The sequence below is a fragment of the Zootoca vivipara genome, chromosome 5 (genome assembly GCF_963506605.1).
Source record: "Zootoca vivipara chromosome 5, rZooViv1.1, whole genome shotgun sequence".
Lineage (NCBI taxonomy): Eukaryota > Metazoa > Chordata > Lepidosauria > Squamata > Lacertidae > Zootoca > Zootoca vivipara.
The window spans coordinates 96,282,869-96,309,005 of record NC_083280.1 but is presented as its reverse complement, the minus strand read 5'-3'; the positions used below and the strand labels follow the sequence as shown (position 1 = coordinate 96,309,005).

The 26,137-nt window shown below is 39.8% G+C and overlaps 1 protein-coding gene across 1 annotated transcript in view; it reads right to left on the bottom strand.

Annotated features, from left to right (window-relative positions):
* Positions 1 to 26,137, bottom strand: part of SMC1B (structural maintenance of chromosomes 1B) — a 42,242-nt gene that overhangs the window by 9,490 nt on the left and 6,615 nt on the right. Inside the window, exons 4-19 of the mRNA XM_035138120.2 lie at positions 24,548 to 24,660; positions 23,003 to 23,206; positions 21,279 to 21,517; positions 19,149 to 19,407; positions 18,567 to 18,707; positions 17,233 to 17,315; positions 13,309 to 13,516; positions 8,536 to 8,721; positions 7,917 to 8,096; positions 6,388 to 6,534; positions 5,748 to 5,885; positions 4,704 to 4,820; positions 3,276 to 3,382; positions 2,275 to 2,416; positions 1,249 to 1,394; positions 361 to 514 (exon numbers count right to left, since the gene is read on the bottom strand). Coding sequence (XP_034994011.2) covers positions 361 to 514; positions 1,249 to 1,394; positions 2,275 to 2,416; positions 3,276 to 3,382; positions 4,704 to 4,820; positions 5,748 to 5,885; positions 6,388 to 6,534; positions 7,917 to 8,096; positions 8,536 to 8,721; positions 13,309 to 13,516; positions 17,233 to 17,315; positions 18,567 to 18,707; positions 19,149 to 19,407; positions 21,279 to 21,517; positions 23,003 to 23,206; positions 24,548 to 24,660 — 2,564 coding nt within the window. The remainder of the gene's footprint in view (positions 1 to 360; positions 515 to 1,248; positions 1,395 to 2,274; positions 2,417 to 3,275; positions 3,383 to 4,703; positions 4,821 to 5,747; positions 5,886 to 6,387; positions 6,535 to 7,916; positions 8,097 to 8,535; positions 8,722 to 13,308; positions 13,517 to 17,232; positions 17,316 to 18,566; positions 18,708 to 19,148; positions 19,408 to 21,278; positions 21,518 to 23,002; positions 23,207 to 24,547; positions 24,661 to 26,137) is intronic.

The window sequence follows — 26,137 nt, the reverse complement described above, 5'->3', positions numbered from 1 at the left end:
ATATCTTATTACACGTTTGCCCTTTTTGAGGGGCAGGAGCATCGATTGTTAAATATACACCCTAGCATTTGAATAAAATAGTATTGGATTCAGGGGGAAACACCCATCGGGATGACATCCTTGCAGTTCTGGTTCTCTCTGTGCCCTCTCTTCTAAAAATTTGGTACTTACCACCAGGTAAAACTCTAGTTCAGTGTTTTCCAAACTGTAGCTGTTTTTGGACTACAGTTCCCATCATCTCTGACGGCTGGAGACCCAAGTTTGGAAAACACTACTCTAGTTAGATCAAGGTCTGGCAGACCTTATTTATGTACGAACTCCACAACTGTATTAAATTATTTAATATGCCACAAAACCTACCTCTATTTCACTAATGTCATCCAAAGATCCCAACAGAAGTCCTATCTTTAAGTCCTGGAGTTTGCAATCAAGAAAGGTATTGTGCCTTTCTAACTTTTTCTGCTCCAGAGAGGTCTCGATGGCAATACCTTCCTTTTGCAACTTTGCCAACTCTCTGCCACCAAAAAGCAAGAACATAGAAAACATAACACTACTATTTCACCTGCTGAAGGTTTAAAATTTATATAAGAATAGTTTGTGTATTATATTATTAATTTAGACTTAATACCTGGGTTGAGAAACACACGAGATAGTACTTTTGAACCACACTTCAAGCTTAAGTTTGTAACCCAAATACAAAGTTAGCTCAATCCATTCTAAAAATCCATTACTTCCCCATCAAATTCAGCTTTCTTTCTTTCTTTCAGTGACGTGTGTAAGCAGACACAAGTAACTGGGAAAGTTTTGCATGCCCTCTTTCAAAGATAGAAACAGTTTTGTAATTGAGTCATTTACAGATCTGCTCTTGCCACTTTCTTTTACCATCCAAAGCCACCCTGCGGTGTTGATCCAACGAGCACCGTAGCCGAACATGTGCACATCGGCTTCTGGATCTCTTAACCTGCTCTGCACCAGAGATTGCATCTAAGTTTCCACCAATTCATGAGTGGCTTGTCAGGCTGCAGTGAAGATGGTATTGGAGAGACCCTGTTGTACACGAAGAACCTCTCCATCACAACCCTTCGGATCTAGGTCATAGCAGTTGTACAGTATTGTACTATCTGATTAGAAAATATACAATGCTCAACTCAAATGTTCCTGTTCACACAAATTTGTGTGAGAAGTTTCGGATATCTGGAGTTCCTCGCCCACAAATCACTTAACTATTCTAAACACAACATTACTTACCTTATTAGAGTTAGCAATGCTATCCTTGATTCCTCTACTTGATTCTGTGCTTCTGCAATATCAGCCTTATTAACATTCCACCTTTCCTTAAGCTGTTGCAGTTCCACCATAACTTCCTCTACCATTTGTAAAAAGTTTGCCTCATCCTATGTACGAAAAGTATTTATAAAAGTATTTATAAATATTATCCAGACAAGGTACAGTGGTACCTCGCAAGACGAATGCCCTGCAAGATGAATTTCACACAAGACAAATGCGTCTTGCGATCTGATGGTGACTCGCAAGACGAATTCGTCTTGCGAAAAATTCATCTTGCGAATCGCAGTTTCCCATTGGAATGCATTGAAATTTAATTAATGCGTTCCTGTGGGCAAAAAAAGAAATTTCAATGCATTCCTATGGGAAACCGCGATTCGCAAGATATGTCTGCATAGTGCCTAGAAAAGGAGGTCTTATAAAATAATAATAATAATAATAATAATAATAATAATAATAATTTATTTATACCCCGCCCATCTGGCTGGGCATCCCCAGCAACTCTGGGTGGCTTTCAACAGATTAAAATACAATAATCTATTAAACAGCAAAAGCTTCCCTAAACAGGGCTGCCTTCAGATGTCTTCTAAAAGTCTGGCAGTTGTTTTTCTCTTTGACATCTGATGGGAGGGCGTTCTACAGGGCGGGTGCCACTACTGAGAAGGCCCTCTGCCTGGTTCCCTGTAGCTTTGCTTCTCGCAGTGAGGGAACCGCCAGAAGGCCCTCGGCCCTGGACCTCAGTGTCCAGGCAGAACGATGGGGGTGGAGACGCTCCTTCAGGTATACTGGACCGAGGCCATTTAGGGCTTTAAAGGTCAGCACCAATACTTTGAATTGTGCTTGGAAAATAATTAAACCAATTTCTTTTGTGAAGTAAATGACTGTAACCAAATCTGATTATTTTATTACTTTAAGAAATTTTATTCACTGCTTAATTGTAGTGAAAACTTGAAAAGCTGGATATAAATTATTGTACAAAGCATTGGTTACCTTTTTCAGGCTAATAATATAAGCTTCATCTTTGCAAATATTCTCCTTTAACATGTTATTCTTCTTCACCGCCTTGTCTACCAGGCTGCAAATATACTCAAGCTGAGCACTCAGTCGTGTCTTCTGGTTTTCAAACTGAAACCTGAACAGACACAATACAGCAATATGTTAAGATGGAGAGGGCAATGTTTTCCTGTCAAAGGCGATTACATCTCTCAGAAGTAATGTCAAGGGATGTGTATTGACTGTGGTAGGGCCAAAGTCAACAGTGGGCAGGGACAGAGTCAGAATTGTGTGGGGCATCCCCCTTTCTCTCTTTATTTCTGGCACACCTATTTTTCTCTTGCCCCCTCTTCCACTCTACACAGCAGATTACCAGAGGAGGGACAGATAACACTTGCTAAAATGCTGAACTGATCAGCTGAACTAGAAATTGGGCAGGTGTGCATGTGGCTTTAGGCTGCCTGTCCTTCTCTAAATGCAAGGTAAAAAACCAAGCTATTCTTTAATAATAATAATAATAATAATAATAATAATAATAATAATAATAATAATAATATAGTGGCATCAGAATGCATGGCACTTTGCAGTGTAGATCCCCCAAAACTTACAATCTAATCTTCAATCCAAGAAAAACAACCAAGGAAGCAAAGGGTATTGGAATCAGGGGTAAATAAGGAAGCAACATATAAAAACATTAGACACAAACATCCCTGTTGGTGCGGATAGGGTAGGAAAAACAGCTTTGGAAAAGAATAAATTCCTCTCCCCCAATGTACTTGCATCCCCAAGGAGTAGCAAATGCATACTGGCAAAGGCATTCTATGCAAGCATAGTTCTGACCTGAATTTAACAATAAAATAATCATCATATGATGATAGTTGAACAATATCCTAGGACAGAGACATTAAGTATGTACCGTATTTATACAGAATAAGGAGGAATTCTGATTACAGAATGATGCTACGAAACATCACTACTATTCACTTCTGAATAGTTACCTCTTATTGTCAATTTCTTGCTGCTCTTGCAAATGTTCTTTTTCATATACACGAATATTGTTTACGCCAATCTCTGCACAGAATTCACGGAAAACATTGTCTTCCACCTATTGCAACAACCCCCCACCAAGAAGGCAATTAAATATAATTCCTTAAAAGAAGTTCTTTCACAGAGTTTATGAAGGTTTTAGAAATGTAAGACGTATCAATTGTTATTGTAGGGATGTTCACATATTACATTCAACAAGTATATAATCTATACACAAATCTACAACAACACTTCTATATGTTTGTGTCTGTGTGAATGTGCCATTTAGGAACATTGTCAAGACAAGAATTTTCTTAATGACCTTTCACAAATTCACTGGAAAGAAACCTCACTTGCACATTTTCTTCTTTAATAATGTATTATATTATTCACTGTGAGGTATTGACCTGTTAATTGGAACACAAGAACACTGAAAAGCTTGATAGGGCCAGAAGAATTTCACAGTGGTACCTCTACTTACAAATAACTATTTACGAACGGAGCTCCGTCCGCCATCTTGGATGCGGTTTAGATAGGATTTTTTCTACTTACAATTTTTTAGATAGAATTCTTCAAGAACACCATCAGTTCTTCTTAGAGAGCTGAACTTTGATTAGCATCTATGGCAGCTAAAGCCGACCTGCTTTACGTACAATATTGGTTCAATTTAAATGAAACATAAGATATGGGTCTTACTAAACTGAGCAGCGTTCCCACAAAGGGTTGTAAGTTGTCAAAGAATTATCCAAATAAATTGGGAAGTTGTATCTTAACCTCTGAATGATGGGTCTTTGACATTGGACCATCATTGTACCCTGATAAGGTATCTGGCTATGATGGACATTAAAATTGTGCAGTCATTAATCATACATGTTTCTCCCAGTGGATGCTGCAATTCAGATAGATCATGCCAGGGGAAACAGCGACCTTTCTGCAGTTATAAAGGGCTTTATAGAACTTGAGTTCTGAGCAATACCAGTCATCTATCTCAAAGGGAGATAAAGGCATCCTGCAACAGGATCAAAAATGTCCCTTTGGGTGTAATTGAAACTCACTATGTAATTATTTTGCCCACCATATGCTAACCCAATGTAATTTTTTCATCAAACATTATTTTACACTAAATGAATAAAGCACCTCAAAAGATGTCATGAGGAGAGTTAGTATTAAGTAGCTAGTTTTATATTACATACATGGGGGTGCCTTTTTTCCACAGATGCCAGAAAATTATTTGAACACTTGTCTATGCTTTTGTTATTAACATCGTTAAAATTTATTTTAACAAAGTTTTATGTGCTGTTTATGTCCTTGTGCCACGCAAGAAACACGCATCTACAACAAATTGCCATAAGATAGCCATTCTATGATTCTATATGCTGCCATGAATGAAAAACTTATACCTCATTAATTTTCTTTTGGAGTCCATCCATTTTTACAGCTCTTTGTAAAACTCCTTCATTCAACATCTCATGTTCTGACTGGCTATTTAAGAGTGCACTTTCCAGCATAGATTTTTCCTAAATACAAATAAATATGAATAGTCTTTAAAAACAATGGAGAACTAGTCTCACTGTTTTAATTCTTTGTTGTAAGGATATTTTATTCTGGAACCACACAGTTGTACTGCAAATGTAACTATTAGAACATAGGTAGCTAACCTGCATTTTGCACTCAAAACCATTTTTTGTGAGGCCTCTGCTAAAACTGCTCTATTGGTTCCCCACTTATGAGACCATGATGCCAAAAAAGGCTTTTTGTGGGGCCTTCCATTTTTTCTTTTTTAAAACATTTAATGATTTTAATGATATTGATTCTTAGAAATAATTTGTTGCTGCTGTAACTGGTTCCTGCTGTAACTGGTGACAGCAATATGTTTGAGGCCCGACAACCTAAATTTCTCAATTTACAAAATAAATTTAATAAAAAATTTAATTTAAAGAAATTGTTTTATGGGCTCCTTCCAAAGGTAAACTTCACTATGCTACTGTGATGACATAAGTTTTTTGTGTCCTCCCCACCCTCCCAAGATTTGACTTTTATAAACAAAATTGACAAAAATCTGGTTGCACTCACGCCCCTGGATCAAGGGCAATGCAGTCCTTGGCACAAAAAAAAGTAAGCCAGTCTGGGGATTAGAAGAAGCCCCCCCCCCCCACACCACTCCAACACCCAAACACAAAAAGGGCAATGTTTAGTTTCCTGTTCATCTAAATGTAGACATGTTTAGAGTATAAAATTATAAAAATGAAAGTCAAGTCTCCCAAAAGAAACATTCCCTCATAAATTATGGGTTTTTTTAAAAAAATATTACATTTATTTCTTCAACAGGTAAAGAAAAAACCTCAATTATGTTACCATTTAAGATGTCTTAGTTAAAACCAAAAAGCAGGTCATTTTGCCCAAAGTGAGACAAGGAAAACAGCCATGTGAGAGTTTAATATTACCTTATAGAAATTAGCAATATGTTTTCTTTTAAGAACTTCTAGCTCATTTTGCGAATATTTATGTCGTGTTTGAATTCCTTGGCATTGAGCTTGCAACTGCTTTAAATCGATCTCTTTGCGTTTGATTTTCATCAAGTCCTAGGGATAGGAGAGAAATCTGATTTAGTTTGCATTTAAAGGGAAACCTACCTAAATCACACTTTCTGTAAGAAATTTGCGGTGCAGTTCTCCAGCCGAGTAATATGCACAAGAATGTGTTTCTTAGGGAAAGCATGTATTAGTGAAAGTAACAAAAAAAATGCATAATATTATGGGAAATTGCATTTTAAAAATGTGTTCATTAGGGGAAAAAACTGAATCAATTCATCAAAAGTTGAATTGTTCCTTTTACAGTATTACAGTAATGATATTACAATACCCTGGCACCTTTAACTTAGGTTATGGGGCCCAACAATGGAATGTCTAGGCACGCCTTTTTATAACAGGCACGCCTTTTTCTCCAGTCTTCGGAGAGTGGCTGGATGTGGGGAGGCAGAAAAAGGTCCTCCTTTCCTTCCATTCTCTAGTTTGTCACAAAACGCATCTAGAACAATGGGAGTTTCGACGCTGATACTGTTGGACATAATTTCCATAGCTTTACCTTTAGTTCATTCATCAGCTTCTCTCTTTGCTCTTTAAGTTCATTCACCTCTTTTTCATCCCAGTATCTAGCTTTCTTTTTCAAATCACTTGAGCCACCAGAGATTACACCAGATTTCAAAAATAAAGTTCCATCCAGAGCCACTGTCTGAAAATTAAACATTTTTTTTTCTGAATTGATCAATATCACTAGAGGGCAATTAGGCATATGTATACTAACAATTCCTGGACTGAGGTGAGGGCAAGTATATTGGGTGGTGGTGGTGAGGAATTCCAAACTAGCTATATTAAAATCAATTTTGCCTTCCAATAAAACAAGACTTAAAATCAGTGAAATAGTTCAGGATTAAGACAATGATATATTACAGTGTGTATTTGACTACCCTGTATCTTGGATGAAAGGCAGTATATGTGATAACCTCTGGCTCGCTTATACCTAACCAGAACCTCTGTGTTGGTATGAATTGCTTTGTGTTCTGTTAGTTTGTTTCGTTTTCCCGGCTGGAGAGAGCATGTCAGCTCAATCCCCAGGAATGTAAATAAATACAGTGGTACCCCGGTTTAAGTACACAATTGGTTCCGGAAGTCTGTACTTAACCTGAAGCGTGCTTTCCCATTGAAAGTAATGGAAAGCGGATTAATCCGTTCCAGGCGGTCCGTGGAGTACTTAAACTGAAGCGTACTTAACCTGAAGCGAACTTTCCCATTGAAAGTAATAGAAAGAGGATTAATCCGTTCCAGATAGGTCCGCAGAGTACTTAAACTGAAAGTACTCAAACCGAGGTATGACTGTATATCTAAAAGATAAGGAGCCTGATGCAGTCCTGTTTTATTTTATACTTGAGATCAGCTGCTGTGCTACTTGTTGTGCTCTCTGCTAAAGGAAGACGAAAAGCAGGACGCTTCAGAAGTGTGCTGGGCGGCCATTATTGCCTAATTAGTCTCCCGGTCACGTTATAGAGGTTTCACTACCTCAGAACTCAAAGTTGACCATAAAACTATAAATTACTGAACACTCTGGCTGGTCTCATATAACAGCAGTTTTAAAAGACCTGCACTGGATGTCAATTGTCTTATGAGCCTGGTGTGTATGGTGACATATAAAGCTCTGAAGGTTCCTATTTTACCCATTCAGTGGGACAATGATTTAACTTCAGTAGCTAATGTGTCATTAGATTATAAACTAGGTGGCTCTGTCCCAGCTCCTGCCAGCATTATATTTTATATAATGCTTTATTTTAATTTAAAACAGCAAAAAAACCCAGTAGATATAATAAAATAATCAAAATAGATAAAACTAACACATTTTCAAAAGCAAATGTTCAGAGCACCACCAGTCTTATGTCATGTCAGGGGGAAGTGTTTTAGTCTAGCCTATTTTAGCTGTATAAAAGGTTTCTGGCACTGGCTAGCATTTCAAGTGATACAGTTCTGGAAAAGATGTGCTACATGATTCTTCTGAACATGTAGCTTGCGTGTTTCAAAGCCAGCAGAAAATCTTATTTTAAAAGTGAGGTTCTTTGTGCTTACTTTAAGCCGGTATGGTCCTTCAAATGCTATTTGTCTTGCTTCCTTTACTGTTTCACATACTAAACCGTTTCCACAAACAAACTGAATTACTTTCTTCAGTGCAGTAAATGATGGCTGTATAACATCAATCATCATTTTAGTTCCTTTTATCTCTCTCAACTGTTCCTTGATTGGTTCTACCTAAATAAAAAATGTTTAGAAAAGGTTACTTAAATACAATGAAAGAGCTTGTAACAAAGATTACAAGTATCCTATCAGAATCTGTTTCTAACATACCAAACATGCTTTCAGACACTCATAAATTAATAAAACAATATTGATTGGGCCCAAAAGCATAGCTGCCAAGTTATCCCATTTTTTAAGGGATTTTCCCTTATGCTGAATAGGCTTCCTTGCGAGAAAAGGGAAAACTTGGCAGCTATGCCCAAAAGGAGCCACAGAGAGACCAGGTATACAAACCTATACACTTTAATAGTTGTACAAAATCTTCTAAGACTACAGTCACATATTACAAAATATTTTTAAAGCAAATTTAAACTAACAAAATTTCTTAGATGTCAAAGTAATCCCCAATCGGCTTTGTGAATAAAAAACTAATATACTTTTAATAAAAGTGTACCTCAAGATAATCTAAAGGAAGGAAAGTTTCAGCCTCAGCTCTTTGTTCCTTGAGGAAATGAATACAGTCTCTAGCTACTTTTTCTGAAGCCACAACAATCGCAACCATATACATGCCAAAAACTTTGGTGACAGCAAGCTGATATTTTTTATGGATAGGGTGACATAAGTCAAGCAGTCTTCCAAACTAAAAACAGAACAGGAATAATGAGCAAACTTAACTTTGAGTTTGTACAGCACACATTTCACTTTAGCTAATTTCACATTTTTTCCCAATTTTTTCTTGATGGAAGCATCAATTTTCAGGAGGCATCAGAAAAACTGAAGCTTACAATCCTCATTCTAGAAGCAACCTTATTTGAGCCCATATGAGAACCGACTATGTAGAGCATATTAGAAATCTCTGGGTATCAATGTTCATGTATTACTATGGCATTGTTTTATCACACCATTTTAAAATAAACTTGTGGTTACTGCTAAAACCCTTTTCCAGCTTTAGCTTAGTGAAAAACCACTTGAATTAGAGTTTAATATCATACTATATGGCTAGCCAATGTGAGGCTTCCAAACACTGCGGGACTCAAGCTATTAGCCAGCAAGAACAATGGTCAAGGATGTTGGGAGCTGCAGTCCAACAGCATCTGGAGGGCATCACTACCATAATGATAATCATAAAAAGAGGAAGAGAAAGACCTACCATAATTAATGAAATAAGGGAAAGAACGCGGAACAATTAGAACAATACATAATTTTAACCAATTCACAGAAAAAGGAACTCTCACTAATCATTATTACACTTGCACTTGTATTAAATAATTAAATAAAACTTTTTTAAAAAGTAAAAACTATAATGGAGTTGCAACTTATATCTTGGAATGTGAACGGGCTAAATTATAAAACTAAAAGGAATAAGATTGAACATCTTTTGAGAAAAAAGAAATGGGATGTAATTTGCCTACAAGAAACTCATGTAGCAAGAAGGCATAGAAGGATATTGGTTAATAAAAGACTAGGGCAAGAATTTATTGCATCAGATCAAAAGAAAAAAGAGAAATAGTAATATATGTGAATTCGAAATTACAAGCAAACCAAATATTTAAGGATGAGGAAGGAAGGATTCTAGGTATTAAGATTTTAAGGTGGACCCAGCAAATAGTAATACATGTAGTGGGAATATATGCGCCAAATGGTAATGAAACAAATTATTTTAAAGAAGTGAAGGAAAGATTACTAGAATACATTGATGATGAGATTATAATAATGGGGGACTTTAATGGAGTTCCCTCATTAGAACTGGATAGGACAGAAAGGGAAAGGAAAACAAAAAAAGGAAAACTACCACATACTTTTTTCCAAATGATGGACAGTTTAAACTTAAGGGATGCCTAGAGCAGTGTTTCTCAACCTTTTTTGGGCCACGGCACACTTGTTCCGTGAAAAAAATCACGCGGCACACCACCATTTAAAAAGTTAAAAAAATTAACTCTGTGCCGCCCTATATGAGCGCTCGGCGGCTTTCGATTGGGTGCGGAAGACCATAGACAACTCAGTCAAAGGGACGCTCGAGGAGGAACCATAGAGATAAAAGAGAGAGCGGAGAGTGGTGGTGGTGCGGGCGGGGCAGGCAGGCGGGTTATGACAGGAATCGCCGCCATCTTGTGAAGGGCGCGCTCAAACGCAGCCATGCTGAGAAGGTTCTCCGCTCCATACGGTAGTTCTGCAAATCGCCCTTCTCGTCGCCGCACGCTGCGGCACACCAGCCAGCGTCTCGCGGCACAGTAGTGTGCCGCGGAACAGCGGTTGAGAAACGCTGGCCTAGAGATACAAAAACCCATTTGAGAAACAGTTCATGAATTTCTCAGAAGCCAAGCAATCATCAGGGAGAACTGATGCAATCTCGATCTCAAACAATTTAATAATGAAAATAAAAAAGAGATTCACCCCAAAACAATAACAGATCACAATCCAGTAATACTAGAATTAAAAAACAAACAAAAGGGTAATAGAAGATGGCGATTAAATGAAAAATTATTAAATGATGAAAAGCTGGTGAACAAAGCACAGGAATTGATGAAAGAATTCTTTGGGATTAATAAATCACAAGACACTGGTGTAAGAATAATTTGGGATGCTAGCAAAGCATTTGTTAGAGGATTCTATATACAACAAAACGCAAGGAAAAGGGGAGCTCATAAAAGGAATTTAAAGCAATTAAGAGAGGAAATAGCGAGAAATGAAAAAATATTAGCGAAAGAACCAAAAAATAAAACAGCAGCACAAAAAAATTAAGCTATTACAAATACAACTCATCGATGTTAAATACTGAAATCCAAAATAATAAAAGATGGATGAAACAGAGATCCTTTGAGTTTGTGAATAAGCCTAGCATAATGTTGGCATGGCAACTGAAGAAAAGACATAGAGGTTAATAGATAAAATCAAAGAGGGCGAGAAAATAATAGACAAACCAGAATAAGCAAGTGTTTTATTAACCACTTTAAAATTTTATTTAAGATAAATAATTATATGCAGGGGAAAGACTCACCTAGAGTGGGAAAGGAAAAAATAGCATATCTAAATGCCCCGCTTTCTATGATGGAAATACATGAGGCTATCGCCAAAGCCAAGCAGGGGAAGTCAACAGGCCCGGATGGTCTTACCGCCTTGCATTATAAAAAAAATGGAAGAAGTAGTGGCTACTCCACTGAAAGAACTCATAAATAACATAATGAAGGAAGAATCCCGGAGTCGTGGCAATTAGCACATATAACAGTAATTCCTAAACAAGATAAAAACAAGGATAATATAAACAATTACAGACCAATATCTTTACTTAATAATGGATTCCAGGATTCCAGCGTCAGCCTGGCAGTACCGCTGATAAACCTCTCTGCCTCTTACTCTGTGTTCCAGACAAGGTCAGCTCTTAGCCTTGATAGCAAGTCTCACTGTTACATTGCACTTTAACACACAGAGGCATAGAGGCAAAGAGGAAAGCTTCTTTAAGAAGCATTTTAGGAGGAATATTGCGGGGGGGGGGGGGGAATGCAAACTATAGGATCAGATCTAGCTCAATAACACAATTGGCAAACCTCTCCCTTCATTAACATAAGAAGTACTAAATCAAGATATAAGGAAAGAGGAGGAGATTAGAAGCGTAACACTAGGAAGAGCTGAATATAAGGTAAGGGCATTTGCTGATGATATAATTGTAATGGTAGAAGAACCAAGAGGAAGTATAAGCAAGTTGCTGAGAAATATGGAGAAATATGGCAAGGTGGTGAGATTTAAAATAAAGATAAACTAAGATAATGATAAAAAATATGGATGAACAGAATAAAAAGAAATTGGAGCAAGAAACGGAATTACAAATTGTACGAAAAGTAAAATATTTAGGGATAAATTTGACAATAAAGACTATAAATTTATTCGAAGGTAATTATTATAAGGGCTGGAAAGAAGTTAAAAACCAATTAGAGAGTTTGTAGAAATGGTAAAATTGATGGCAATTATTAGAGGCCATACAAATCAGAAAATAATCAAATAATGGGATGGAGTGAAGGAATACATGAAAAAATATTGTTCCGGAATTGAAATAATAATAGATAATGTGTAAAACGCACAGGGGTAAATAAGAAAAGAATAACAGAATTAACTGGACAATTACCAAATAGAAATAACACAAGATGGAAGAAGTAAAATTCTGAGATCACACGGGTGAGGGGGAGTGGGGGGTTTGTGAGAATTTATAATATTATCTAGAATATAAATTTTCTAACTGTGTTGTATTTATATATAGCAAAGGGAAGTTTAGAGTAATGATGCATATTTTTATTTTAAGGTAGGCAATTTATGTAATAGATCAATGTTAGAAAATGAACTCAATGTCTGTATTTTTGAATTTGAAGTTTGTATTATGTTCTTTCTTTTTTCTGGTTTTGAAATAAATATTTAAAAAAATGATAACCATAAAACGGATTGTTTTATTATTAAAAATCATTTTGGGCACAGCCACTGAACACATTGCTAAAAAGACAGTGTCTGCAATGGGTACGCCAGTGATATTCTAATAATTCAAATACTATTTTTTTTAAGAAAAAGAAGGTGTATGGAATGTTTTAGTGATCATTTGTTAAAAAAACAAACTTTTTTTAAGCTGCAAAGATTAAAGTGAATGAGTGCCAAGAATTAAATTATTGCTCAGGTGAACTGCACCTTCCCCACAGCCTCTCTATCATGTTCACCTGTGCTGATGCAACACAGGCGCAGGAAACGCACAATATTCCTCCCAACAGTGTGGACAGTCGATTACAATGGAAAAGCTATGATTGGCTCCTAGTGTTGTCCACCCATCTCAAAGTGGTTCAGCAGGGAGCTTCCGACTTCCTGCTCCTCTTGTCCCGCACAGCCAGAGTTGGTGAAACGTATTCTTGTGGTTTCATAGTTTCTTTTTGTAAACCATGTTGAGATTTATTTCTTTTTAATCAGGTGGGGTATATATTTTATGAAATAAATAAATAGCTAGCTAGCTACTAGTTTTTCACTTTTAGTGAGCATAAAAGTTATGTAGCCACGTCATAGTGCTACTTTCTTCACCCAGTTAGAAAAATACTGATACTCAAAAATGGTTTGCTAGTTCTCAGTTGCACTTATGTTCAACACTTCTCAGCATTTATCAAGCAGGAAACGTGATAAAGACAACCAGCTATTCACAAGGCAAAATTCTGAAGTCTACTGGACACTTAAAAATATAACAACGAGTCCATCTAGTTACCACGTGACCAGGATATAGTCTTTTGAGGCTCTCCAAGGTTTCAGCCCTCATCTTCTGGCGTTTCCCCTCATGGACATCGATTTTTGCATTATGCAGGTCACTGACAATTTTATTCAGTTCTTCATTTAACTCAGTCATTCGTATCTTTGACCTTTCAATTTCATTTGTGAGTGTTACTTCTTCCTGTTTTTTCTCTGCTAAAGATTCACTTCAAACCAAAGCAAAATGGTAAAAAACACAGCCCAATTGGTTTAATGTCAACTAAGCAATTTTGCCATGAATCCGTCAAGGGAGGATCCCAGTAACTCCCCCGCCACTCTGGGCGGCTTCCAACAAATACCAAAATACATTAAAATATCACAGATTAAAAACTTCCCTAAACAGGGCTGCCTTTAGGTGTTTTCTAAATGTCAGGTAGTTATTTATCTCCTTGACCTCCGATGGGAGGGCGTTCCACAGGGCGGGCGCCACTACCGAAAAGGCCCTCTGCCTGGTTCCCTGTAGCTTTGCTTCTCGCAGTGAGGGAATTGCCAGAAGGCCCTCGGTGCTGGATCTCAGTTTCCGGGCTGAACGATGGGGGTGGAGACGCTCCTTCAGGTATACAGGACCGAGGCCATTTAGGGCTTTAAAGGTCAGCACCAACACTTTAAACTGTGCTCGGAAACGTACTGGGAGCCAATGTAGGTCTCTTAGGACCGGTGTTATGTGGTCTCGGCGGCCACTCCCAGTCACCAGTCTAGCTGCTGCATTCTGGATTAATTGCAGGTCAAAGGTAGCCCCACGTAGAGCGCATTGCAGTAGTCCAAGCGGGAGATAACTAGAGCATGCACCAGTCTGGTGAGACAGTCTGTGGGCAGGTAGGGTCTCAGCCTGCGTACCAGATGGAGCTGATAGACAGCTGCCCTGGACACAGAATTAACCTGCGGCTCCATGGACAGCTGTGAGTCCAAAATGACTCCCAGGCTGCGCACCTGGTCCTTCAGGGGCACAGTGACCCCATTCAGGACCAGGGAGTCCCCCCCACCCGCCCGCCCCCTGTCCCCCCAAAACAGTACTTCTGTCTTGTCAGGATTCAACCTCAATCTGTTAGCCACCATCCATCCTCCAACCACCTCCAGACACTCACACAGGACCTTCACTGCCTTCACTGGTTCTGATTTAGAAGAGAGATAGAGTTGGGTGTCATCCGCATACTGATGAACACCCAGCCCAAACCCCCTGATGATCTCTCCCAGCGGCTTCATATAGATGGTAAAAGCATGGGGGAGAGGACAGAACCCTGAGGCACCCCACAAGTGAGAGCCCAGAGGTCTGAACACTCATCCCCCACCACCACTTTCTGAACACGGCCCAGGAGGAAGGAGCAGAACCACCATATGACAGCCCCCCCCCAGCTCCCAACCCCTCCAGCTCCCATCCAGAAGGATGTTATGGTCTATTGTATCGAAGGCCACTGAGAGATCCAGCAGAACTAGGAAACAGCTCTCACCTTTGTCCCTAGCCCGCTGGAGATCATCAACCAGCACGACCAAGGCAATTTCAGTCCCATGATGAGGCCTGAATCCCGATTGGAAGGGATCCAAATGGTCCGCATCCTCCAGGCGTGCTTGGAGTTGTTCAGCAACCACTCACTCAATCACCTTGCCGAAGAATGGTAGATTTGAGACTGGGCGATAATTGGCCATATTTGCCGGGTCTAAAGATGTTTTTTTAAGAAGTGGTTTAATGACCGCCTCTTTCAGCGGGTCTGGGAATACTGCCTCATAGAGGGAAGCATTTACCACCCCGCGGAGCCCATCGCCCAGCCCTTCCCAGCTCACTTTTATTAGCCAGGATGGGCAAGGGTCAAGGAGACAGGTGGTCGGTTTCACTCGTCCAAGCAGCCTGTCCACATCCTCGGAGGTAACAGATTGAAATTGATCCCATGAAACATGACTAGACAGGGCTCCAGCCCTCTCCCGCCCCGGCCCTGCTCCCACGGTGGAGTCTACCTACTTCCAAATCTGAGTGACTTTATCTGCAAAAAAAACTTTGCAAAAGCATTGCAGCAGATATTGGGGTCCCTACCAGGCCCCAATGACGAAGGTGGTTCAGATAGATTGCGAACCACCTGGAAGAGTCTCCTGCTGCTGTTTTCTGCAGATGCGATAGAAGCGGTGAAGAAGGTCCTCTTCGCCGTTGCCATTGCCACTTGGTAGGCTCAAAGTTGAGCTCTAGCCCATGTTCGGTCTGATTCAGAATGAGTTTTCCGCCACCGGCGCTCTAGCCGTCTCAGCGACTGTTTCATCGCCCTCAGCTCCGGGGGAAACCATGGGGCTGTCCGGGCTCCATGCAATCGGAGAGGGCACTTCGGAGCCAGACAGTCAATAGCCCTGGTTAACTCAAGGAGGGCTTGAAGTACCTGCCAATCAACAGATTGTCATCACTTTCAGCAGGGATGGGCTCTATTTGGGAGCTGCTGAGAAAAGCCAGTCCTAGCAGGCCTTGCATTTAGTGTCAAATAGAAACCCTGCTTGCCAAGGAACAACCAGGATTGCACTTTAAGGCTCTTGGTTGTTCTTAAACAACAGTGTTTTTACCTGACCCCTAGGTAAATGATCTTAGGTGGGGACACCTAGTTATAGGATCTTGATCTGCAAATAAAAGTACAACTCTCTGGAAAAAGCTACCATAGGAGAAAATTCCTGATCATCCAAAGTGTCCACAATGAAAAACAGTATGCATCCCCAAATGCAAAACTCATTAAACTAAATTCTTAAGACAAGAATCTCCCCATCCCACCCCCACCCCTTGCACAGTAACCTTCCTGGCTGGGTAGGACACTTTCTATCCATTACAAAAATGTACACACGTAAGATCAGTAATAATAACAATTATTATTATTATTATTATTACTATTATTGTTATTATTATTATTATTATTATTATTAATTTATACCCTGCCCATCTGGCTGGGTTTCCCCAGCCACTCTGGGTGACTCCCAACAGAATATTAAAAACACGATAAAACATCAAACATTAGAAAACTTCCCTAAACAGGGCTGCCTTCAGATGTCTTCTACAAGTCAGATAGTTGTTTATTTCCTTGACATCTGATGGGAGGGCATTCCACAGAGCAGGTGCCACTACCGAGAAGGCCCTCTGTCTGGTTCCCTGTAACCTCACTTCTCACAGTGAGGGAACTGCCAGAAGGCCCTCGGAGCTGGATCTCAGTATCCGGGCTGAACAATAGGGGTGGAGATGATTCTTCATTATCCTTTTCACCTCAAGTGGTATTAGCACCAAAACAACCTTGCTCATAGTGATTTACTGGGAGAGAGTATTGTTCTTACTACTGCATTGTCTGTCACTGTCAGGAACTGGGCAGAGGAGGAATGGTGGAGACTACCTCCCCATCCTGACCCTTCAGGGAGGAGGAAGATGGAAGACAGTATAGGTGTGGACAGGCTGCTTGGACGAGTGAAACCGACCACCTGTCTCCTTGATCCTTGCCCATTCTGGCTCATAAAAGTGAGCCAGGAAGGGCTGGGCAATGGGCTCCGCAGGGTGATGAGTGCTGCCCTCTGTGAGGGAGCCTTCCCAGACCTGCTGAAAGAGGACAACCAGCTGGGAGCCTCTGACAGCGTCCTGACAGTCACCCTGGATTCATCTGGGAGAAAACGTAGGATATAAATTTAATATATATTAAAAATAATATCCCCAGTCAACTTATGAAACTCAGCCCACTCCAGAGCTCTGTGGGTTTGCCTGGGTATATACAGAATACACCTGTAGAATTGCATGCAATGCTCTCCCTTTAATATACTATTTTGATAGCAGGTTTGTGGGGGAAACCAAAGAATTATAAAATGATTTTAATATCATAGCTCATGTTTGTGCAAAAAGTGATGAATTTAGATTTAATCAGATTTTATAAATACATACACACATGTGCTGCTATACTCTGTCAACTTCTCTATCCGCTTTTCATGATCTTCTATCTGTTCCATAACTTGCTTCATACTTGCCTGAACAAAAACAGAATGTCAAAAGATACTTTATCAAAAAGGAATGTGGGGCTCACCCTTGTTCTCTCCCTAGTGGATGGAGGTTCTACAGGGGTGGACTGCTCCTCTGACTTACTTCAGAGACAGAGCAAAACAAAGCACTCTGTATTTAACCCTCCCACCAATTGGAAGAACTTCAGGATGCAATGCTGCTGAATAAACCATTTTGGGCATAATTTGGCATCCAATCAACCATTAACATGGAATTTTAGAGTTGGAAGAGACCCCAAGGGTCATCTAGTCCAACCCCCCCTGCAATGCAGGAATCTCAGCTAAAGCATCCCTGACAGATGGCCGTATTAACCCTTCCCCCAAATAGAGCCAATGATGCAGAGGACAATCTACATAACACTGCCCATTTGTACTAGAAACACATCCTCAGGTCTTCTGGACTTGAGAGAATCAATGCCATGAACAGTAGCAAACTGTCTCTCTTCTACCTCTAAAATGCTAGTGGCTTTAGAATGAAGGATCTCACTTTGAAAAGTCTATTAGAGGAAACATTGTGAGTTTGCTAGAGGGAGCTCTCAGAGCCCCAAAGCATTCATTTACCTGAGAGTCTGCCTGATGGGTCCCTGGTACCCAAAGGCTCTTCAGGTTAGCATCTTTCACAACAGGCAAGTTTCTCCCCCTGTGAGGTTCACAAAGCAGCTTCCTCCTTTCCCTGCCAACTTTCCTGTTCCAGAGCTGTGTCTAAAGGCTTGCAAGGATCTCTGTTTCTCTCCCACTTATCTATCTATCTATCTATCTATCTATCTATCTATCTATCTATCTATCTATCTAATTATTAACACACTACTGGACAAGATACAAGTAGAACCACTGTCATACACTGCCTCTGGAACGGATTAATCCACTTTCCATTACTTTCAATGGGAAAGTTCGCTTCAGGTTAAGTAAGCTTCAGGTTAAGTACTCCGCGGACCTGTCTGGAATGGATTAATCCACTTCCCATTACTTTCAATGGGAAAGTTCACTTCAGGTTAAGTACGCTTCAGGTTAAGTACGGACTTCCGGAACCAATTACACTCATACCTTCAGGTTAAGCACGCTTCAGTTTAAGTACTCCATGGACCGTCTGGAACGGATTAATCCACTTTCCATTACTTTCAATGGGAAAGTTCACTTCAGGTTAAGTACGCTTCAGGTTAAGTACGGACTTCTGGAACCAATTGTGTACTTAAACCGAGGTACCACTGTATTTACTAGTACCTCGATCTCTCTCTGTTGCCGCTGCTCAAATGCCATCTTGTCTTCATCTGCCTTTTGCTCCAAGTGCAGTTTTTTCAGTTGCTGAGTCAATACAGCTACTTTTTTCCTAACTAGTTCTTTCAGCTCCTTATATTTACATATCTGGACACGAGATCGGACATACATTACCAAGTTGTAATGACATAAAAGTCATTTACCAAGCAATCAGTAAAATATTATTCTTTTAAAAAACATCCACCATGTATTAATTTTATAGCTTGAATTTTCCAAATCATTGTCCATTTAAGGTATTAAAAAACTTATTTTGTTTCTGGTTTTAATTAACTTTAAAAAATAACATGTAGGACTATATGGGACACTAGAAACAAAAAACAACATTTAATATTATACAAACAAAAGATAATGAATATCTACTGCAACAACTTCCTAATTTATGTTGCTAATAAATAATAATCACTCCAAAAATGAAAAAATAAAATAAAATGAAATGGTGAAAACAATGAGCTCTTGATGTGTTAAGTATATGTCTAAAGCTACCTAAAGTTAAAGCTTGAGCATTTTTATGCTTGTTTTGAAATTTACCTGACTTTCTTCCAGCAAAACATCTCTCCCTTGGTGCAGTGCCTCCTCTTCAACCTTTTTTTCATATGCTTTCCAAGCTTTATCAATATCCATCAGTTCTGTCTCTAGCTCTTTTTTGTTTTCTTCTATCTTAGCCTGTTCTTTCATATGATCTCTTAAATCTTTCTTAGCTGTATCTACTTTTTTTATTTGGTAAGAGGTTCTTTCTTTTGCTTTAATATACTGAGGTCGTTTTTGATTCAGCAAAATTTCCAGAGACCTAAAAATGGATATATTTTGATCTTTGAACAAAGTACTTTTCAAAGGAATTCAAGAAAGAATTTTGAAAGGCTCCATTAAAGTAATCAACCTTTTCCCACAGCATGACCAATGGTCCACTTACTTTGAATGTGACTTTAAGGTTGGCATAAGGAGACATCCATTTAGTGGGTTACTTTATTCAAATCACCCAGAGATCTACCAGGAAATTCTGCCCAATGCCAATATAAAAAAGCCCATGTCTGGTTAATCTAATATATTGGGGGGGGGGCTCAATATAGTACTCAAGGGGGAGGCTCACTCTGATTCTGCTACATCTTTTAATACTGCAGGGAAAGAGGCTGCCTTCCGAGATACTCTGACAGATGCAGAGACTGAAGCTGCCCTGGATAGTGCCTTTGCTGGAACTGGTTAAGCAGAGCACATAACCACATTGGAAATGGCTTGGACAATAATCCAAGGCTTTAAATAATTTGGCTCCCTTAACTTCATTGGACAAATCATTCCCCTAGCCTCTCTCCTTATCCAAGTCACGAGGTGTCTCCTGAGAGGCTCTTGAGTCTCAGGAAGAAATGTTTCACTTCTACCCAGGTCCCTAGGTAGAGAGCTGATAGGTTTGCCCTTAACTAGAGTGAGGGGAATATGGGAATTCATATTCTGAAACGTCAGTAAAGTGGCGCTGGACAGTCCTGTTTTGTGATGGCATAAGGTTTGAATCCCCATGACAGGGTGAGCTCCCGTTGTTCGATCCCAGCTCCTGCCAACCTAGCAGTTCAAAACCACGTCAAAGTGCAAGTAGACAAATAGGTCCCCCTCTGGCGGGAAGGTAAACGGCGTTTCCGTGTGCTGCTCTGGTTTCGCCAGAAGCGGCTTAGTCATGCTTTCCACATGACCCGGAAGCTGTCTGCGGACAAACGCTGGCTCCCTCGGCCTATAGAGCGAGATGAGCGCCACAACCCCAGAGTCATTCGCGACTGGACTTAACTGTCAGGGGTCCTTTACCTTTACCTTTAAGTTACAGGTAGGTAGCCGTGTTGGTCTGAGTCGAAGCAAAATAAAAAAATTCCTTCAGTAGCACCATAAAGACCAACTAAGTTTTTATTTTGGTATGAGCTTTCGTGTGCATGCAAGTGTATATAGCAAGTGTATCTGAAGAAGTGTGCATGCACACGAAAGCTCATACCAAAATAAAAACTTAGTTGGTCTTTAAGGTGCTACTGAAGGAATTTTTTTGTTTTATTTACCTTTAAGGTTGGGTTTGGAGGCTTTGTTCACTCTTCTGTTATGCTAAGAAGCTGGGATTGGCAAGGGAAGGGGTGAAATCAGATTTAAAAAAAATATTTTGAACTCCTGTGGGATTTTAGCTTCTTGGCAATATTGGTCAGTAAATAGAAACTGAGGCTTTGCATAATCTCCAGATTCGGCAGGCTGGCTCTGGAGAGCTGAAAGAGAATAAACGGAAGCATTCCCACTCAAAGCATTTCACAACATTATATTGCCTCCTGAAAATTGGGAAACAGAATCCTCACATACCAGCAACACCCACTAGGAGCCAGTGTGGTGTAGTGGTTAAGAGCGGTAGACTCGTAATCTGGGAACCGGGTTTGCATCCCCGCTCCTCCACATGCAGCTGCTGGGTGACCTTGGGCTAGTCACACTTCTCTGAAGTCTCTCAGCCCCACCCACCTCACAGGGTGTCTGTTGTGGGGGAGGAGGGGAAAGGAGAATGATAGCTGCTTTGAGACTCCTTCGGGTAGTGATAAAGCAGGATATCAAATCCAAACTCTTCTTCTTCTTCTAGGTGTAGCACAGCATTCTGACAGAGATGGGTAGAAACAAACATTTCCCAACAGTGTTAACTTGTGCACTTACTTTATTTCTTTTTCGATCTGCTGCTGTTTTCTATTTAATGCTCCAAGCACTTTTTTCTTGGCTCCCACTGCATCTTCAGCATCCGAAACAGCCATTTTGTTAGAATCAATATCCTTGTTTTTTGCAGCCAATCTATTGTTCAGAAAGTTAATTTTTTGTTCATTGTGATACAGCTTGAACATTTGCAGCCTCTCTCTACATTCCCTTAACTTGTCAAACATCATCTGGTAATGCTCTGCCTGTAAACAACCAAATTATTAACAGCTAACTGATATTCAACAGCAATGGATATTGGTAGTTAAAAGTTGAAAGCAAAGCACCAAACAAGCATTTATTTCAGTTATATAATATATACATGCAATATACAGTATATGAGTAATAATTTGTGATTTATAGATGCAGCCTATACATTTAAATATCTAAAACAGTATTTGTAAATATTAGAAATTTCTTAATATACATCGCTATGCCAAGGGTTTCAGTGGTTTTTATGGGGGGAGGGGTGGATGAAGAGCAGATGAGTACCACCATGTGCCCATGTGCTGGTTTCCTGCAGGCTGGGTCTCTGTGTGAATCAGAGAAAGAAGATCTCCTACCCTGATCTCTGCCTCGGCTATCTATCAGGGGCATGGCCTAGGCACTGTTGTCAACTCTTTCTCCCAGCCTCTCTTGTCTTACGACACTCACCACCTTGCTATGGACAAAATGTGAGCCACTGGTTAACAGAGCTGGAAAGGAAACGTACTCCATTCATAGGTTTTGCCTTCCCCATAGCAACGTGATTTGATAATTGTTTAATTATATGATTCTGTAGTTTGTCACAACAGGTTATACCGTAGGTGTTGGAGGAATAGGGCCAGATCCATAGCACACTGGCCAGGTCCAGGCCACAAGTGCCACGGTTTCAATCTGCACCATGGTGGGCCAGAAAGTCTCTTTTGCTCCTTAAAACGGGTATGGCTAACCTTTTTTGGTCCAAGGGCCAGGTTTTGGCCAAACATCTGGAAACTGTATGCCTGCTGTGGGTATGGCCAATCCACACCCTGTCATGCACACTCCTCAGCTGACCTGTTCATGTCCTGCTGCATGCTCAAGGTCCAGCTCTTCTTTACTTAGCTTTCACTCTTTGCACTTATTTCCCTTCTGATTGGACAGATTCTATTACCAGGTATTTGGTTGGTAGGGTCAGAAGAAGAAGTGGAGACAGAGTAAGTATGCTGGCTGAAAAAGAAAAGGTGGGCCTGGGAAGTAAGAAAAGCAGCTGCCAGGGAAGGACTGAAAAAAGGAGAAGCTGGATCCATGGGGGAAGAGGGAGGGAAGCAGCAGGTAGTTCTTTTCCATTTGCCTTAGATGCTACACCACTGCTTACATTGCAGAGCCATTTATTATTTTAGTTGATTATTATTTCTACTGTTGAACAAGAACCAGACACATCATTCTCAGCTCTGAACCAGGGGAAGCAGAGAAAGATGTCAAATGAAACCCGATTCGTAAGATTTCTGCACAAATAGTTAAAAGTAAATTCAGAGGAAGCATATTTTGGCATAATAATGCTGGTGCTTATGAGCAAAATCTCTATAATGGGAAATTACTTAGAAAACACTGGTTTAAATCACAAGTGTCTTGAAAACAAGAAAAACACCACCTAAGAACCAAAAACAGTATTGCTGAACTTCGCACAAAAACTTTAAGAGTCAAATGTTTTGTGCTGTTCTTTGAATTACCTCTTCTTTCTCCAACTTGGCACGTTTGCGCTCAGCTGCAACGTTTTTCTTCTTGTTATAACTAAACTGTGCCTCTTCCTCCGACTGTTGCATATTCTTCTTCTTTTCTGCGTATTCAGCAGCAAGTTCTCCTGAATGACTAATTTGTTCAAAAAGTATAGTTCTTTCCTTGGGTTTCTTCATAGCAATTGTTTCAACTTCACCCTAAAATGAAGTAGGACCAAACTACAGAATTACAATGCGTTAAAACTAAAGCAAAACCTTGTCACCAGCAACAAAAATGAGAAAGGGATTAAAAACAAAGGCCATGTTTGCATGTCATATGAATCCACCATCTGATTTAAAGAATTGGGAGCAAACTTCGGTCACATACACACAGTACATGTAAAGTACATTCAAAGCACTTTTGCCGACCACACAAAGAATCCTGGGAACTGTAGTTTTTAACATCAGACACAGGAAAGGTAGCTAGTTTGTCCGAAATAGCCTGTCCAATCTGTGAAGCCTGGTGGACTTAGTGAGGTGGAAGTTTCTCACTCCTACATTAAACTATGGTCTGAATAAAGACATTGGTTTCTTATCTCATTATACATAACACTATCGTTAGCCATCTGACCCCTTGCTTTTTCCTGTAAAACCAATTGCAGCCATTAACAGCTATCAGTCAGTCAAACAAACACCCATTCCCACCACCCTTCTGAGTAATACCCCTCACCACCCTCCCACTATATACAAGGGTCCAGTGACTTCTGTAAGTGTGCATGCACACGAAAGCTCATACCAATGACAAACTTAGTTGGTCTCTAAGGTGCTACTGGAAGGAAATTTTTAATTTTTTTTCGACTACGTCAGACCAACACAGCTACCTGCCTGTAAGTAGAACTATGGTTTAGCATAACATGCACAAGGAAAAACAAACCACAACTAGCTTTGGTCTTCTGCATCCCCCATTTCCTCCTCCATGACCAGGGTAAATTCAGAAGCTTTTGTTTCTGCTTTTCCCACACTGAGTTTCTTCACATTGTCATTTTACGTGCTATTATTATCCATTCAAACTATGGCTTGTGATGCAACTAACCACAGTCAATGTTAACCACAATTCTAGTGCAGTTAAGCAGAAACTGTTAAGAAGAAACAAAAGCTTCTGATCTTATTCTGTAAATAAGCCTAAATTACTAGCCTGCAAAAAAAAAATGTTTACTAGCCTGCTGGGAGCTGAAAACAGCTTACCAGATTTCTATGCTGAACGAGGAGACGGCTTCCGTCCTCTGGCAGCCCTGCTTGGTTTCTATGCCAGGCACAGGCAAAGGCAGAACACTCTCTCCTTCCTCTGCACACAATTTGTTGCATGGCTGCTAAGCTGGTGCTAAAATACAAGGCTAATACAGTACCTGCTTCAATCTATCAATGGGTGTGAGGGCTGCAGGTCACAGGATGTCACACATTCTACTCCCCAGATTCTTCCATGCCTCTGAAGCTGCAGAAACACCTGTCACAGTTATGCTCTAGTTTCCTGATACATTAGATTACAACACAAATATTTACCTGAAAAACTAGACAATTCCTTGCTCTAGCAATTATACCAATTTCTTCAAGTTCCTTTGTATAAACAGATCTGCTGACAATCTTGTCATTAACAAGGAATTCAGATCCGCTGCCTAGTTTTGGAAGAAAGAGCAGATTATACAATCCATCCATTTTGAAAGGGATAATGACTACTCAAGCCAAGAAAACCGTTCATCACTTTCTGACGTGGTTTTTAGTTCTGAACTGTTACCAGATCTGCTCTTGCACTAGTGCTGTGTTACACACAGATGGCAAAAAACTTAGAAGAATTGCAACTATAAAAAGGAATTTACTTCCAAGGATGTTATTTCTCTTCCAATCTATTCTAGTAATAACGGGGAATGCATGCTTCAAAGAATGGCAGAGAGAGATCTCAAGATTTGTCTGGAATGGGGAAAAGCCAAGGATAAAAAATAAGATACTAACAGATGTGAAAGAAAGAGGCGGTTTCTCACTCCCAGACTTAAAATTGTACTATGAAGCTGCATCCCTAATATGGATCCATGATTGGATCAAGTTAGAAAGGGAGGAAATAACAGAACAGGAAGGACATGATAACAGGTTTGGATGGCATGTTTACCTATGGTATGGAAAAGCAAAAATACACAAAGTATTCCACAATCACATAATAAGGAGATCATTGTTCAAATTGTGGGAAAAATATAAAGACTTACTAGAACCCAAGACACCCTGGTGGTTATCACCTATTGAAGCACTGACACTTAAAACATTGGGGAAAGGGGAGAATGGCCAACATATAGAGAATTTCTGGTTGAACAAGAGGGGAAACTAAAACTGAAAGAATATGAAGAAATAAAAGAACATCTCCAATGTTTGGTTGCACCATAGACAGGTAAAGGATATTTTCAAAGAGGACAATAAGAAAGGCTTTTTATATTTGGTTTCCAAATTCCAAAAGGAAAAAAGGCATATAATATCCTTTTGGAATGGGAAACTAAAGACGAAGAAGTAAAATCGGTAATGATTAAATGGGCGCAAGACATAGGTCACAATATACAATTTGAAGATTGGATAAAACTGTGGAAAGTAAATTTGAAAATAATGGATTGTATATTATTGAGAATTATATGAAAATGATGTATAGATGGTATATATCACCGGTTAAATTGGCAAAAATGTATAAAAATGAAAAGAGTGTTGGATATATGAGGCAGAAGGTACGTTTTATCATATGTGGTGGGATTGCAAAAAGGTAAAAATGTACTGGGAAATGATATAAAATGAATTGAAGAAAATGTTGAAAATAACATTTGCTAAACAACCAGAAGCTTTCTTGCTAGGTATTTTAGGCCAAGATCTACCGAAGAAGAGGAGGACCCTATTCATGTATGCTACTACAGCGGCGAGAATTTTGATAGCACAAAATTGTCCTGTTAAGACTCTTCCTCTTTTCTCCCCTTCTACGTGTGCCTTTAATGCCCATCTGAGGCTGGGCAGTCCCCCGAAGCCCATAGGGACGCATTGATTAAGTTTCAATGCATTCCTATGGGAAACCGTGACTCGCAAGACAAATTTTTCGTAGGACGAATTTACTCGTGGAACGAATTA